Here is a 16,466-nt window from a genome sequence, read left to right as displayed (position 1 = left end):
TCTACCAATCCTTCAGTTTCATTTCTACCTCATCTCCATCATTCTCGCCACACCATGCTAGCTATGCGACTCAAATGATCTCGTCCAACCGACCCACACTCTTTCGTCAACAACACGACATCACACTCTTTTGACATCCCGCGGACATCTGGGCGCACCGACCACCCCGTGGACGAAATTCTTCGATCAACACGACACGACGCGACACGACCACACCATGTCTTTTGATCGTGTTCCCACTATCCCATCCTTCCTCATCTCGACCATTCTCGCATTCGTCCCGACCGCCATAGCAGCCTCGTCGGCACCGTCAACTCTTCCCAGAGTGGATTACTCAAAGATGGGAAATGTGGGATTGGGCGGTGCTTTCTCAGGATTAGACTGGTGGACCTCTCCCAACGCTTCTTCCTCCCCTTCATCCTCTTCGTCGACCACCACGACGACATTCTCATCTGAAGGAGACACTGTGTTCTATCGGAGCGCGGATGGCACCTTTCATCCATTAGGATCGACGAATTCAGGCGGTCTCATTTCATCGATATGTTGGTCAAATGCGACATCGGCCAACGGTACGCTCTACATCGGTGGGGTGTTCTCTTCACTTGCCGGGACATCAGCGACAAACGTGGCATCCTATTCCCTTGATTCCAGCTCCTTCTCAGCTCTTGGTTCGGGATTACAAGGACCGGTCAACACGCTTTACTGCGACAACAACAATGACCAGATCTGGTTCGGAGGGTCGTTCGCCGCTCCAACAGGAACCGGTGGGAATGTTGCAGTGTGGTCAACATCCTCTTCTTCCTGGGTTCCACCGGGATTCGGAGGATTGAACGGGGTCGTCGAGAGCATCACACCTTCGGCCAACGGATCGAGTCTTTACTTCGGAGGTGATTTCACAACGACATTCGTCTCCAACTCCTCATCCTTACTCAACACAACCTCATCCACGAACGGAACAGCGGGTAACGTGACATCCATACCTTCTGCTCCTGAGAACACAACAACGGTCGGAAGATCAGGTTACCTCACCCCGCTCACTATCTCGGCAGGTGCTGCTCCACCAGGATATCAACCCAGTGTGTATTCTAATGGCGATGTCGACTACGACATCCAAGCGGGACCCAGTACCACTCAGTCGAATTACTCGAATCCGGACGTACTGCTTTGTCCAGGAAGTGGCGATTGGTTAGCACAGGATAACACCGTTGCCAACCTCAATCTCTTTGGGCAGAGTGATCTGTCAGCGACAGGTATTCGTGTCGTCAATGGCTTAATCGAAGGAAGGGGAACAAAGTATTTCTGGTGAGTCGCGTTTGACCAAGGAGACTTGAAGGGAACATCTATTGACGCCTCATTGCAACTTCAGCATCACCATCGCACCTGAATGGGTCGAACTCAACATGACATATACCGACCCCAAGACCGGCAAGAACGAAACTTGTCAGACGCATTGTCCGTTGTACACCGACCCTACTATCTCCGGCCAAGACTTCATCTTCACAGACGGTACGCAAAACTTCACCGGTTTTGAGATGCAGTTGAAGGAATGGATCGGGGACGGAGTCGCTTTGAGCAGTGTTGCTCTCTTGACCGATGGTGAGCTGTCGAAACGTCTCCTCTGGTATGCATCGCTGACAAATTTCCCTCTTAGGCGCATATGCTTCAGCGGGCAAGTCAGACAAGATATCGACTTGCTCTGCAGGACGGAAAAGCACAGTACAGACTGTTGGCGACTGGAGGAACAAGACTGTCTCTACAGACAGTAGCACCAATTATTACCTATCCTCTTCCATCTCCACCAACAACCCGACAAGCTCGCAAGTCACATTCTACCCTTACGTGTCTTCAGCTGGCAATTACGATATCTACATTGTCATTCCTGGCTGCATCGACGCTGGGGATTGCAGGTCAAGGACTAGCGTGGACATCGAGGTCTTCCCTCTTCAGGGTGGACTCGGGTGGACGAGCACTATCTCGGAACAGGTTGACTACGATACCAAGTCTTTGGTGTATTCCGGTCCGGTCGATGCGACTAGCGACAGTTTCACACCTACAGTCAGTCTTGCTCTTGCCGCGAACCCTGCACCGGTGTCGAGTGGCAGCAGGTACACAGTTGTCGCAGACAGGATACAACTCTCTCTAACTGGAGTAAGCGGATCGAGTTCCTCGTCGTCGACCACATCTAGCGTCAACGGCACGACCACCACAGGTGTTGCTGGTACCAATGTGACCACCAGTGTCAACTCGACCGAGATCACAAACTCATCATACTCTGTTGCATACGGCGTGTTTGAATGGTCTCGGTCGTCAAGGTCCAACATCAACGCTGCGACATCCTTCCTCAGTAACAACACTGAAACTCCTCTCACTCGACTTGGGTTCTCCCTCGATGCTGCTCTCAACGCTTCTGGCTCTGCAGCATCGTCTTGGGTCGTGAACACCATCGTATCTATCGACAATACCATCTTCGTGGGTGGCGATTTCTCAGCGTCGAATAACTACACCAACGTCCTTTCCATCGATGGCTCTTCTGGGCAGGCAGCAGCTCTGGCTTCCCAGGGTCTCAGCGGCATAGTGAACGCGGCTGCTGTGGTCAACGGCTACGTCTTCTTCGGTGGTGACTTCACTTCAACAGCATCCTCTGGCGGTGTCGCGCTCAACTACATCGCTAGATACGATCCAAGGTCGAAAGCTTGGGCAGCTCTTGGTGGAGGTGTTGATGGATACGTCACGGATCTGCTTGCATCGACAGTATCTTCCACCCAGCTGGTAGTGCTCGGTAACTTCACCCGTATCGTCTCGTCTAACGGGACGTCGACTCAGTCGGGAGGTTACGCAATTTGGGATACTTCATCTTCGTCCTGGGCCAATACCGGCGTGGTGTATGGGAATGTCTCCGCAGGCGCCGTGCCCGCCTCATCTTCGTCGGGAATTAGAGACCAGTCTTTCTTCGCAGGTAAAGTCTATGGCTATTCGAGCAATTCGGTTAGCGGAGTAGCCACTCTCTCGTCCGACAGTGATGGAACTGCAACAATCGCCTCACTTGATGGTGTCAGCCTTGGCTCGTCCGGCTCATCTCCCTCAACTTCTTCGACAGCCTCGCAAAAGGGGTCGATGCGTAACCGATCTTCCTTCACACGGACGTGGCTGTCTCGATTCACGGATGCCATAATTGAGCGAGCCTCGCCTGTCCTGGCTGCCAGAGCGACAGCCCCAACTATCGTGTCAGAGCCAGCACCTGCTCCTGCGGTTCTAGCGGGAGCCTTCTGGACCAATTCTTCCGCTTCTGGGAGACCGACGATCACCATCCTTGGTGGTAATTTCAGCGCGTCGTCCTCTTCAGGAGGGAATGTGGAGGGCGTAGCGTTCTACAAGGATGGCCAGAACGGGTTGACTGGACCTAGTCCGTCTGTTGGAGGTGTCGTGAGGACTCTGAATGTGATTGGGAACAAAGTCTACGTTGGTGGGGAAGGTGTCACAGTCGATGGAGTTGGCAACGGATTGGTCGTCTACGATCTGGAGAGAGAATCCTGGATGACAGGCGGCATGCCTTCATTGAATCGTAAGTTCAGCTGATCGCTCCTGCTCTTGTTCGCAGCTGACAGATACTTGTCCTGGTCGGACAGCTGCATCTGGAATGAATGTGACTGTCAATGCCATTCGAAAGAGGCAGAACACCAACACTGTGGTGGTTGCCGGCAACTTTGCAACCGCTGGATCGTTGGGCTGCGCTTCAGTTTGCCTTTGGGATTCCGGTAACGCACAGTGGTCGACTCCAGGCTCAGGCTTATCTTCTGGGGAGGTCCGTGCTGTCGATTTTGCAGGCGTGAGTGTCAATACTCGCATGGAAAACATCGTGACACCAAAGCTGATGTAGGCGAGGCATTCCAGGACTCTTACGAGACCCTGATTGCTGCTGGTTCGTTCTCTCTGTCCACTGGAGAAGTGGCGTACGTAGCATCATACAGCTTCTCCAACTCGTCGTGGACGGCACTTGGTACACTCCCCGGTCCTGCTCTCGCCATCGCCGTTGACGATAAGAACGTCACCAACATCTTCGCTGCGGGATACTCATCTTCCGATGGAACACCTTATCTTCAGCAGTGGAATGGTGTCACTTGGTCTTCATCACCTCAAAATGACAGTCTTCAGACGGGAAGTACAGTTCAACAACTCGTGTTCGTTCCCATGTCCGACGAACACACTCCTCATGGAAGCATCGAGAATGACAGGATGTTGATGGTCTCTGGAGACTTGTACCTCGAGGATTCCGGCAATGTCACTAGCGCACTGTACGACGGTGCCAACTGGTATCCGTACTTGGTAGCGACTTCATCGACTGGCGGACTCGGCGCTGCATCAAGTCTGTTCTGGTCTGAATCGAGTTTCTCTTTCAGCGTTCGACACTATCTCGCAAGAGGGCTCGTGGTTCTGGTGGCCATCGCTATAGCAACCGGCCTGATCCTTCTCTTTGTCCTTCTGGCTCTCCTGATTGCGTACTGCCCGAGAAGGAAAGAAAGGAAGAATGCAGCGGAACAGAGGGAACTGTACGAGAAGAACGAGGCGGAAGGCGGAAGTGACGGCGATGTCTCTTCAACTCATCAACACGTCTTCAACAACGTTCAAGCTGCTCTCGAAGCTTCCCTTGTTGGTGGAGGCTTGGTCGGTGCTGGAACCGGTGCGGCCGCCGCCGCAAGAGCTGCCGAAGTCCGCCGATCCGATCCAAGCTCTTACGAGTCTGGTGCGTACCCTATCGGATCCGACGCAGAACATGGTGGAGAGGAAGAGGAAGAAGAGGATGAAGGGAGAGAGACGACGATGCGATATGATTTCAGTGGACCGGAATTGCAGGAAGGGGAGCTGAGTATGAGAGCCGGACAAATGGTCATTATCCTGGATGACGAGCAAAGTCATGAATGGTGGTATGCTAGGGATCCAGCGACAGGAAGAGAGGGTGTGATACCTGCTACATATGGTCAGTCGTGCCGTGGAGCCTATCACCTGTGGCCAAAGAAGTTGAGCTGACTGTGTTATGATCTGCGTAGTATGGTAACAGTGACGATTGGCCAAGTTACTATTTGTGATTAACGAACGATTATGACCTGACGATGACGATCAGTGAAAAGAAGGGATGGGAGGGGACAGAGCGACGAGATACCGCAATAATAACCATATGAGACTCCTCGTTGCATAGTTCACATTATTATTATTACCCATCATTCATGGTTACCCCGTCGATAGATTTCGAATACGTCTGGAGTATTTCGTCCCCTTAGTGCTTGCGTAGTGCGAATGGATGGACATTTCTTGCTACGTATCACGATATGGCCCGGTATACACGCACGAGAACGAGAGGGTCGATCATCAAGACCAGCTGGGACGGGGCCGTGTCCAGCCTGTGAGAGCAAGGAACGAATGCAAAGGACAGAGACCTGAAGTGGAGGTATCTTTATCAACGGGACAACAACTATGACCCCGACGACGACGACGACGACGACGCGTGCCTCTTTGTTTTTGACTTTGTTTATTTTGGTTCGAGTTCGCACCGCCTCCTTGCAAAATGATTGTATCGCAAGACCGACGTGACCGAGAGGGATGTGACAGCGTACTCGTACTCGTCCTCGTGCTTCTTGGTGACGGTGACACTGGAGCGAAGATGCACTTCTGCGCTTTTCCCGCTCCTCGCAAGATATTGCCAACGCCCCTCTCCATCACTTCCTTTAATCGGTGCGTATGTGTTTGTGTCAAAGGGCAGTTTACACCAAGACGACGCGGCTGAGCTGTGCACTGTCCACGGATCCTGCGACTCTGGTTCGTTGATCGATTGATTGATAGACAGATACAATCTCATCTCTCCACCACAACTAGCAGGCAGGTTCTACTGCGCAGACTATCTTGACTGTTCAATGGCTATCTACCTGTCTACGGGTTCTCTACGGGTTCTCTATCGTACCTTGATCGAGCTAGACAGACACTACCATCTATCATCTTGACACTCTCGACGCCGACGCCGACGCCGACTCACCTCGCCACCTCGACATCACATCTACCCATTCACCCACCGCAATGCCCACCACATCCCTCCTCCTCCTCGCCGTATCCTTGCTCGTGCTCAGCGAAGCGAGACCCAACCCTCTACCACTACCGAGACCAAAAGCAAGACCGATCCAAGGCAACGCTTTCAAGCTTGTCCGACGTCAGACTTCGGCGCCGCTTCCCGTACAAAGCACGACTTCTCAGACACAGACACAGACGCAGACGCAAAGCGAGGGGAACCCGTTGGTGGCTATTGTCATTCCGATAATTGTGATTGTGGTTGTCTTTCTGCTGCTGGGCATACTGGTGAGTCGCTTGGTCGTGTCTTCCTTATCATGTCAATCTGTCTTTATTTGAACATTGGCTCGATGAGATTATGGTGTTGTCTGTACATATCCGTCTCTGTCACATCCATGCTGCTGGCCTTGCCGTACTCCATGAACGGTCTTTCGCTTGACCCAGAGCGTCATTCCGCCTATCGATTCGCAGGGTTGCCCCGTGGTTGTGACGCTGACCCAAGACCACTTGTCAACCTTAGCTCAAATACCGAACCGCGATCATCCGCTTCTTCCCTCGTCTGTCGTCATCTACCACCGATCCAACCACAGTCCACTCACGTACTCAAGGAAGACACTCCAGTCGTACTCTTACAGCTGCAGACCTCTCCCGACCCAATCTGACGACAGACAATGCGATTGCGAACGGTACCGAACACGCGACTCGGACTTCGACACGAGCCGGAGGGAGGACGAGAAGAGGTTCGAGGAGGAATCATCTCAGACGGACGGAGAGTGGGAGGAGTGTGAGGACCTTGCCGGTTTATAGTAAAGAGGCGGGAGACGAGGAGCTGGTCCTGGTCAGGTGAGTTGAGTTGAGGCGTCGATACCTACCGCTCTGAGTTACGTTCTTGGTGTGAAGCAGCGGGGATTCAAGTGGATACGGAGGAGTGTATATCGCTTTGTGACGGCCTATTGTGAATGCCAATGCTCACCTGGCTGTTTGGAAAACCTCCAGGAAACGCTCGAATTCCAGCTTTTCGGACGACTCCTTTTCCGATGGCGACGACGTCGAAGCAGGCCGGGATCTCCTTCCAATTCGATCCACAGAAATCGCTGAAACTGTCCCAGCATTCATCGACAATCTCGATCATACAACCGCCCTGCCCGCCTCATCGCCTGATCCCTCATCTTCACCAGCGGTACCGGTCCCTCAATCTGCTCCGCCATTCACGACCACTACCGTAGGAACATCCGATCATATCCGCTCTGAATCTATGACTCGTCGTGGATGGGGCGAGGCTCCCACATACCTCGAAGCGATGTCGTCCCCTTCCTTCAACTCTAACAGCGCCGATGAAGAGTCAGGACCTGCCGTCCCGCCTCCGAGAACGTTGCGCACTCGAACCAGCTCGACTTTCCGGGGTCTCCTGTCTCGTGCTGGATTCGCGCCTTCTGCTTTCAACCGTCCGTCACCATCCACCATGGTAATGTCGGAAAGGCAAGCGTCTCAGACCTTGCTTTTGCAGCCTTCCACCTCTCGTCTGTCCTCGGCCGCTTCGTCTTTCCATCGAGGCTCGATATCAAGCACCCACCCTCCTTTAGGATTTGGATCGCCTTACGGTCCTGGTGGTTCACCCTTCCAATCCACACATTCGTTGATCATCTCCAGCCCAATACCAGATACAGCTGTCAGGGCGAGTTTTGAGACATCCGATCTGCCCAGAGCTGGACTGAACGAAGCGCAGATGCAGTTCTTGAGCAGTCGAGAAGCGGTCAATCTTGCGGGTGTGAAGCTGGGTGATGTGCCGGATAATCGGAAGAGGAGAAGAGGGAGCAGAACGGCGATGTCAGGCGAGAACGGTGACGAGGGTCCACCAAGTTGGGAACAGAGCGAGGAGACGAGAAGAAGGAGTGTGGGTGAACGGCCGGGTGAGGGCAACGTGGAACAGGAACAAGGGGGAGCAGAACCTAGCAGGGGCGGTGTGCAACAGCCTCATCACGCAGATGAGGCTAGTGGAGTGAGCCATGAGCAGGTGGATGACATGACGAGTCTGGCTCAAAAGGTCGCGGCAGTAGAAGCGGAAGCGGCAATCGGTCAAGCGACAGAATCCAGCATGTCTCATGGGTCAGAGATCGATGTTGCGTCTACGCCGGGGACAATTGTAACCCCTCATTTCGAGGTGGAACCTCCTACACCGGTGACCAGTGCGCCTCCTTCGAGAGTGCAATCAATGTTGATTCCGCTCACGACGCAGTGATTGTGTATATGGCTCCAAAGGTATAGCGGGGTGTTGCAGCTTGTTCGGATGGTGTATGCAAACTCTGCTTGCGGGAGCATGTGATCGCGAGCATATCGAGTAGAGCCCTACATGAAAAGTACAACGATAGACTACAAACGCGTGTCGGGTATACAATTGCTGTTCTCCCTCGTTCGTCCTCGGCTAATAGCCCACGACAGGCAACTTGTTCACCCACTGATCTTGCCCCGGCACACATTCCTCCGCGATGAATCTCCCCACCTCACTCCTCCTAACCGTATACGTCGACAAATCCTCTGCGACCTTGGTCGTCCCTTTCCCCTTGGGAGGTTCGTCTCCACCGACGAGCATGGCCGGTCTGACGATGATGAGTTCCGGAACGAAACTGTCTCTGACGGACTGGATCGCTTCGCTTGGAAGGAAATTGCCGCCTGGGAGTTTGGTCGGTGGTGTGAGTTTGGTGGATGCGCGGAGGAAGAGATGTTCCAGTGCTTCTTTGTCACGATGTGGGACGCTGAGCGTGTATTCGTACAGGATCTATATCCGAGAGTTGTGTCCGTCAGTCAGGGCTAGCTAGCTTTCTTTCAGCTGGAGGGAGAGAGAGAGAGAGGGATCCGCACTCACTCTCATAGCAAAGGGCAAGACCTTGTGATTCTCTCCGATACCCATAGAGCTGACGGCGACGATTCGAGGGATGGGCACATCCAACGAAGCGAGGACGTGGAGCAGGGCTAGGGTCGAATCCTTGCACAGTTCAGGTTGGTCGATGGTGAATCCTGTCCAGGTGACTTGAGGTGCTCCCCCTGTCAGGTCAGGTCAGGTCAGGTCAGCGTTGTAATCTTTTCGATGGATGAATTGAAGGGTATTCGGCATATAGGATGTGCTTGAAGCAATAAGATCAATGTCAAGAAAGCCAGCCACTCACCGACTGAAGTGACAATGAGATCCACCTTTTTCCCAGCAGGGAACAACTTCCTCACATCAGCCTCACTCGTAGCATCCCCCTGGACGATGTTGACCCGTCCATCCTTGATATACGTCTCGAATCGAGGGTCGGCAGTGATCGTCTCCGGCTTACGAAGAAGCAGAGTAGCTGTCCACTGTGCAGTGGTGGTGGATCCGAGCAGGGTGACGACGGTGTGGAGACCGATTCCTCGTGATGCGCCTAGGAACACTGCGTGGGGCATTGTGAATGTATGTGTATGTGTGGTGTCAATGGTCGGGATATTCGAGTAGAGGTCTGATTATGATCGAGTGGGAGTATGTGGTGTATGTATACTGTACGTGGGAAAGATTAAATGGATGAGGAAGGTAGGTGAAGCGTGTTGGAGCTGATAGCTGTAGTCGGTTGTGAGTACTTGCTGTTGTGAACTGAATGTGTGTGGGAAGAATCAAGAATGCGTGACTCCTTGGCCGCGTTTCTATATCTTTCCCAGCTGATAAGATCCACATGAATCAGATGGTCACTTTACATCCTACTAGCCAAAAGTGCCGGCGCAGCACCCGTACCCGCTTCAACAGCTTCAACAGATATCGGACTCGGGACTCGCTCAGGTCCAAGCCAGAATCTACTTTGATCACAACGATGCAGATCTCAAACGTGTCCCCAAATGTCCCGTGCCGCCGCCATTCGGAGTCGACGGTGCCGTCTTCTTTGATTGACCAACGGGGTGATGTTTTGATAACGGCAAACGCAAGATGGCCGAATCTCCGATCGGAGAGGTCTTAGTCTTACGGCACCGCGAACAGATTGCGTGTTGTAGCTTTAGGTTACTACTACTACTACTACTACTAGACTACTGTATCGGCATGTTGTGGGACCTCCCGGCAGCATCCACGTGGATTATACACGTGGATTATCTTCTTCCTGATCAAGGACGATTCACGTAAAGATGTAACACTTGCTGACGGGTAGATGTGGCTGGCCGATGACCGATGGCCCAATGACCGATATATGGGTCGCGGTGCCGACTATACTGGCGCCACTGGTGATCTGGATATGGGTTTCAAGGAGATCGCCAAGCCATGCCGGGCTGAGACGTATCAAGCTCAAGTGATCAAGCCGTGAGCTGTGATCTTGGCCGTACTGGGCGTCACAGCACCCAAAGCCATGCGATTGCGAGTGAGCTTGTCGTCTGGATACATGGTTACCTCGTAGTGGACTGTTTTCATGCCATCGGAATCCTGACTCGACGCAAAAGCATGTGAAAGACACTTTTGTGACTTGTGCGGGTACGCTCGGACCACTGAGTAACTTACTGTGGGACACGTGTTGCTCTCCCATGAAATGACTGACTGCAGCAGGATCCCATGTGTCGCATTCACCTCTCGATAGCCCACCCAAGATCTTGACATACAGAGCCAGCTGTCTTGACGATCTTGCTTTGAATTCCTTGTCACATCAGCGTACTGAGCGATCACCATGCTCTTCCAACCGAGCTCACAAGGACGTATCCATCCTACTAGCTCGAAAGACACTCGCATTCCCTCCATCGTTCGTCATTATAAGCCATACCACGACATGCCCTACTCATTGTATCTCAAGACCAGTCTTCCTCCGGAACTCTTACTGATGATCCGAGAGATACTCATCGCGTCCAAACAGAAGAGAAGTGGAGCAAAACTCGTTCAATGCTCAAGAGGGTTCTACAGGTTTTTCTCACCTGTCCTAGGGTACGAGGAGCTGGAGCTGGTGGGCGGATGTCAAGGACTATTCTCGGGGATGATGGGCTGTGAGTGGGCTAGGCGGCCAGCGTAGTATGGCATGAGAGATACCGTGAGGCGATGAGCTGACAGGTAGGGACTGACTCGACAGTGTCGCGATCCTCTGAAAAGCAGACCACCTCGCGTCGGGCAGTATCTTGCATTGGTAACTCCGCTAGATTCGCATTTCCGACGATCCTCACACATCTCCGCAAGATTCACCTCCTCAAGCGATGTACGCGCCTTACGATACACGACATATCAACGATCGAGACCCTGCTAGAAGCTCACGAGGCCGCAGGGGAAGGAGCTAGACTGTTCGACAATGTCCGACAGCTCTCGTTGCGTCAAGAGCTGATATGGAGTCTGCCGTTCAGCGGAGGATTTCTCAAGAGGCTGGAAGAGGTGGTCAGACCCGATCATATCTGTGTCTGGCTGGGGGTGGGAGACAGAGAGGCATGGGCGGCGAAATACCGGAGGATGAGGAGATGTACCTGGAGCTGGGGCAGGAGTGCGAGGAGTGTTCAAATGGTCCACGAAGACGACGACGACGACCAATCATTTCCCGCTACGTCTCAACCTGTAGGTTCTCAGTCGGAAGAACGTTTGGAGGAAGAACAAGACGAATGGACATGGTACACGTATAACAATGTCTCGACAGCATTGGAGATACTTTTAAACGCTTTTCAACCTAAACGTATCACCATACACAATCTGACCGTTCAGAGGATTCCGGCAGTTTACGCGAATCCTTACAGGGTCTTCTTTTCTCCCAGTCCACCAGATGAGGCGGCCAGCGACATCCCTACCTTGGCCTCAATAGATAGCTCAGACACATTCGATCCAAATGTTTCCACAGCAAACGGATCCACCACTTCTGCCTCCACAACCACGTCCCTGTTGACGTCAACGCCGGATATAGGGCACAGATATGGGTGCTCCTTGCATAGAGCCCTAGACATCTCCGATACTATCAGTTGTGTCAATCCTCGAACCGAACGATTCGAGTTCGTAGATGTCGATCATTGCGGATGCGAGAGAGGAGTGACGGGCGGGGTAGAGAAGACAGTGTCGGAGATCACGACAGTCGGAAGGGAGTCTATGAGGTTTTTGAAGAGAGAGGATGTAATGGGGTGTGAATGTTGTGGTGGGAAGTAGTAGCTCGTATTGGTCTTACGCCAGAGCATGTGGGAAAACCTGTGAGGAGGATCCGATCTGCGTCGTAGAGAGAGACCTCGATGGGTATGCATCGACCTTTGAGAGTTGCCAAAGAGTTGTGTGCTCTGCCACGCCACAATGCAAATCTACAGGTTAGTAGCCTACTGTATTGCGCAAGCATGATATTACGTCATATCCTGAAATACCATCCCCCGTTCACTCAACAGGTCATGTTTGGCTCGGAACTGGCTACTGCAAGCAAGTCTCGACAAGAGGGCAAGCCTTTTCAGTGACCGAGAAACAGATGTCCTACCAGGCCTGACACCATGCCCTCGGTCCCTCAACGCGCCTCCTCTTCCCGCGCTGCTCATCACGCTCCGCCCAATCCCAATCATCCACACGATCTCGGGGCCCACCATCCTCAATCCGGATCTCAACCCAATGTCGAGCCGTCTCCAGCTATCACGTCGACCCGATCGCATGTCGACACTCATGTTCTCCCGCGCAGATTCCTGGGACCCATGCCTGAGAACGTGGTGAATTCGAAAGAGGTCGAAGAGAGACGGAGGAGGTTCAGAGATCTGCGGAAAGGTGCTATGAGGAGGTTAAGAGGGATTGAGGGCGACGGAGATGAGGGTTTGGCGGATTTTGGGGGGGACGAAAGAGTCGGAGGAATAGTAGGAAATGTGGTCAGGAAGATCAAGGTGAGGAGGAGAGGTAGACACGGGGAAGAAGTGGAGGAAGAAATGAACCTGGACGACGACGGAGATGAAGAGAGCGAATATGAAGGGCAAGGGAGCCACAAAAAGAAGAAAAAACAGATGAGAAGGGACGTCTGGGTGGGAGATAGTTTCGATATTGGTCAAGAGTTCCTGGCTTCCACTGTCCAGTCGGGAGAATCGCCTCCGCCTGTCAACAGAGGTGACACAGGCGCTCAACTAGATCAGCGATCAAGCCCAGCGAACGGAGCGGGACAAGCGATCAGACCGCCCGTGTCCACTCGGACGACGCAGGAGACCTTTGTCACTGCTCGTACACGATTATCAGCAGGAACACCAGGAGCATCCCGGTCAAGCTTATCCCTCAACACACCAGGGGAAAATGGCTATACTCTCGGTGCCAATCCACAACCATCTCTTGACGGATCGCCTTCGACTTCCGCTTTTCTGGCCCATCCCCGACATTCACAAAGCTCGTCCACTCAACCACTTGTTTCTTCTCCGGTGGACGAAGAGGGAGAAGGATCCTGGGATACGACCACAGCGCTCACCAAGCGAGGGAGATTCATCTCTGGTAAAGGCCGCACCACTTCACCTGGGATCTCGAACCGACTCAAATCGGCTCTTCGACATACATCCAAGAACGACATCGCAGTCAGTCAATCGGTCATATCAGCCCAACAAGGCGATGCAAAATCTCGAAAAAATGGAGAAGGCGGGAAACATGCCAAGTCGAAGACGGTCCAATTCCCGATGGACCACGTAGAGGTCATGTCAGACGAAAACCTGACTGGGGAGGGGCAGCCAAAGGAATCGCAGAAGAGGAAAGGGAACAAAGCCCCAGTGGACCCCGATGCTGTACTTTCTCGAGAGGGGGATGAGGCAGCGGGAACCAGTGCGGGAGCGGCAGAGCAAGCCATGGAGGAAGAGGATGGAGAGTGGGAAGAGGAGAAGCGGCCTGGCGAGGTCATTCTGCGTGGTGAGTGCGGAGAGTCTGGTTGGGCAAAAGACAGATATTGATAATTTGTGTGCAGATCGCATGCTTGTGAGAGTAGGATATCATCGCGAAGACCACGTTTCAGCTTTCGACGAGGCTGCGCAGGTGAGCACATTACAATACAGAGCCTTGAACAGAGCTGACTCTTGTGCGAAGCGGCGGAATCCTTGTGCCAGGCTCGAGCCGATGGAAGAATACATTGTCGTATGGCGCAAGGGATTGGTTGAACTGTACTCAGACTGGAATCTTCCTCTTCGGGAGCGAATCACAGGTCACAAACATCTAGCCTTTGCTATTCCTCTCGCTCCAAATCGAACTGCACTGTCGATCTTCAATCCGACCGATGTCACACTCTGCTTGACCACATCGGTAGCACGACTTCAACGCGATGTCGATGAGATTCTGCACTCCACCACAACACGACTGGGAGGCATGAAAGATCGGGTAAAGCAATCGCGACAAGCGCAATGGCTCCGAGGGAGAAGAAGAGGGACTCAGATGTTCATCTTCAAGATAGCAGAGAGGTCAAGAGCGATGGACTGGTATTGGGAGTTATGGCGAGATCTGGGAGGTGAACTGCCTCATCGATTCGATATCTCTGTGCCGGTTCTATCGACATCCTTGCGACTGCTTATCCCAGAGGACGAAGAGTCAGGACATGCGGGAAACAATAAGCTGTACAAGCATTTCGACCCTCACATCTTGATTGATACCTGCTGGAATATGCTGTCGAAAAGCGTCGATATCGATGACTTGATGGATCAGAGAGCACAGGGAGGCCAAAAAGATATCCTAGATCTGGAATTGGCTTGGAAATCGAGAGACGGGACCTTGGACTGGGTGGCATATCGGAATACAGTTCAGGGAAGGTCAAGATCTTGGGCAGTCCTTGCGGGTCTGGCGAGGATGCAGGTGAGTCTCAGTGATTGACTTGTTCCAATCTATGAACTACGCTGACAAGCGTCATAGGAAGAAAAGGTCCAAAGGGAATTGCAACTGCGGTCAGCCAGACACCAGCCGAAAGCTCTCAAACTAGAGGACGGGTCGTGGCTGGACGAACCGCCCGGGATTGAGGGATACCTGTACCGATTGCGAGGGTCAAAAGCGAAAGAGCATATCTACATTGCGTCTCATGATGGTGAGTATGTGTGGACATCCATGTTTCCCTTTGCTGACCAGTGATCGTCATATGACGCAGGTAACATCTTCGTGGCGGTTCATGGGGAAGCTCGACCACCTCTTATTGCACACGAGGAGGGCTCGACCCCAGCGGATCTCTTCCCGGATGTCCATCGACATTTCCTTGATGCTGAACATCGGCGCCTGGCATATCTTATCGAGCGCAGTGCAGGTCGTGTCGATCTTCGAGATATTGTCAGTGTGAAGCTTGTGAAGGACGAGTCGAGCACAAGGTTCACCCAGCCTGATGGCCACGAAGAAACGAATGGGGCTAGCGAGGGTCAATCGGATACTTTCGATATTGAATATAGTTCAGGAGGCACGGTGCGCTTACAGGCGGCGTCGCCGGATGTTGCGAAAGAGTGGGTGGAAAGGTTAGAGGCGCTAGGGTCCTATTGGAAGCGGCGACAACGAGTAGAGTAAGTTGTGCTTCAATTTCAAGCCCGACAGAAGCTGGCCTGACCTTTGTATCGATCTAGTGCACGACAACGAATGGATGTCATGACCCTGCATTCGAAAGATGATCCTTTTGCCGGGACAGAGCTTAGCAACACAACGGATGTAGGCTTGTCGGACATATGGGACTGGTGTGCTATCAAGGGGTGCCGGTCGATATGCATATCGGGAAGGCTGCATCTCAAGCGTGATAAATATGACAAGTTCAGGTGCGTTTTCACGGGAGCTTCCAACAAATGGTGATCGTGCTGACATCAGGCTGTCTGACGTTAGATTAAAGTATTTCGTCTTGACACAAGGCTATCTGGTCTCTTTCAAGATCAAGCGGAAAGACTCATTTCATCCGAGGAAGAAGCGATATCCTCTTTTCGGCGCGTATGTGAGTGAACATCCTATCGTTCTCCTACCGACACACGGCTGATCTTGTGTCTGGGCGCGCGTAGGTCTACTCCGGCATGTTAGCGCAGGATGAACTCCACGAAGCGTCGAACTCTGATGCCTTTTCGACCCAAGCGCGAGTCTATCAAGATGGTCTCCAATCGTCCGATCCAGCCGAGGACACGACGTTCTGCGTGAGACTGTCCACTTCACCTTCTCGATGGGGTACGAAAAGGACTCAACCATGGGAGATGGAGGATGATGCGGAATTCTTGCCTCCTGGTCTAAGTAAGAAAGCGCCTAGTCTGTTGATCTTCCGAGCGAGGTCCAAGGTGAGTACAGCATGATACCGCGAAGGATTGGTGGAGAAATAGAATAAGTGAAAGCTGATTGATTATACGGATACAGCTCGAAAGAGATCGATGGGTCTGGGCTATCAATGCGGAGATGGAGCGACAGGTCAGGTCGCATCCGAAGCAGGAAGAGGCGTTGAGGGAGTACGGCAAAGTCCCCGAGAGGCTGTAAGCGCAGGCAGGATCAGACGAGGCGAGAGAGAAGTGATATACCTAGCATGGCACGATAC

General features: G+C 52.8%; 5 protein-coding genes across 5 annotated transcripts; 4 read left to right on the top strand and 1 right to left on the bottom strand.

The window, feature by feature from the left end:
• Window positions 1-217: 217 nt before the first annotated feature.
• IAR55_002840 (uncharacterized protein) lies at window positions 218-5,053 on the top strand (the record flags this gene model as incomplete). The annotated part of the gene is made up of 6 exons (XM_066945951.1): window positions 218-1,302; window positions 1,367-1,596; window positions 1,652-3,562; window positions 3,627-3,826; window positions 3,892-4,975; window positions 5,046-5,053. The coding sequence occupies 6 exons, from the start codon at window positions 218-220 to the stop codon at window positions 5,051-5,053; spliced, it is 4,518 nt and encodes a 1,505-aa protein (XP_066803452.1).
• A 1,013-nt stretch (window positions 5,054-6,066) lies between these two features.
• Window positions 6,067-8,293, top strand: IAR55_002839 (uncharacterized protein; the record flags this gene model as incomplete). Its single annotated transcript, XM_066945950.1, has 3 exons — window positions 6,067-6,342; window positions 6,575-6,897; window positions 7,051-8,293. The coding sequence occupies 3 exons, from the start codon at window positions 6,067-6,069 to the stop codon at window positions 8,291-8,293; spliced, it is 1,842 nt and encodes a 613-aa protein (XP_066803451.1).
• A 183-nt stretch (window positions 8,294-8,476) lies between these two features.
• On the bottom strand, window positions 8,477-9,480 carry IAR55_002838 (uncharacterized protein; the record flags this gene model as incomplete). Its single annotated transcript, XM_066945949.1, has 3 exons — window positions 8,477-8,830; window positions 8,918-9,096; window positions 9,219-9,480. 3 exons carry the CDS (start codon window positions 9,478-9,480, stop codon window positions 8,477-8,479), a joined length of 795 nt encoding a protein of 264 aa, XP_066803450.1.
• Window positions 9,481-10,814: 1,334 nt separating this feature from the next.
• IAR55_002837 (uncharacterized protein) lies at window positions 10,815-12,154 on the top strand (the record flags this gene model as incomplete). The annotated part of the gene is made up of 2 exons (XM_066945948.1): window positions 10,815-11,025; window positions 11,109-12,154. The coding sequence occupies 2 exons, from the start codon at window positions 10,815-10,817 to the stop codon at window positions 12,152-12,154; spliced, it is 1,257 nt and encodes a 418-aa protein (XP_066803449.1).
• A 326-nt stretch (window positions 12,155-12,480) lies between these two features.
• On the top strand, window positions 12,481-16,408 carry IAR55_002836 (uncharacterized protein; the record flags this gene model as incomplete). Its single annotated transcript, XM_066945947.1, has 9 exons — window positions 12,481-13,852; window positions 13,908-13,975; window positions 14,027-14,782; window positions 14,840-15,008; window positions 15,069-15,468; window positions 15,529-15,714; window positions 15,779-15,884; window positions 15,949-16,215; window positions 16,292-16,408. The coding sequence occupies 9 exons, from the start codon at window positions 12,481-12,483 to the stop codon at window positions 16,406-16,408; spliced, it is 3,441 nt and encodes a 1,146-aa protein (XP_066803448.1).
• Window positions 16,409-16,466: the final 58 nt, after the last annotated feature.

The sequence above is a fragment of the Kwoniella newhampshirensis genome, chromosome 5 (assembly GCF_039105145.1).
Source record: "Kwoniella newhampshirensis strain CBS 13917 chromosome 5, whole genome shotgun sequence".
Classification (NCBI taxonomy): Eukaryota; Fungi; Basidiomycota; class Tremellomycetes; order Tremellales; family Cryptococcaceae; genus Kwoniella; species Kwoniella newhampshirensis.
The sequence above is the reverse complement of the archived record's forward strand: the minus strand, read 5'-3'. Positions and strand labels throughout refer to the sequence as shown.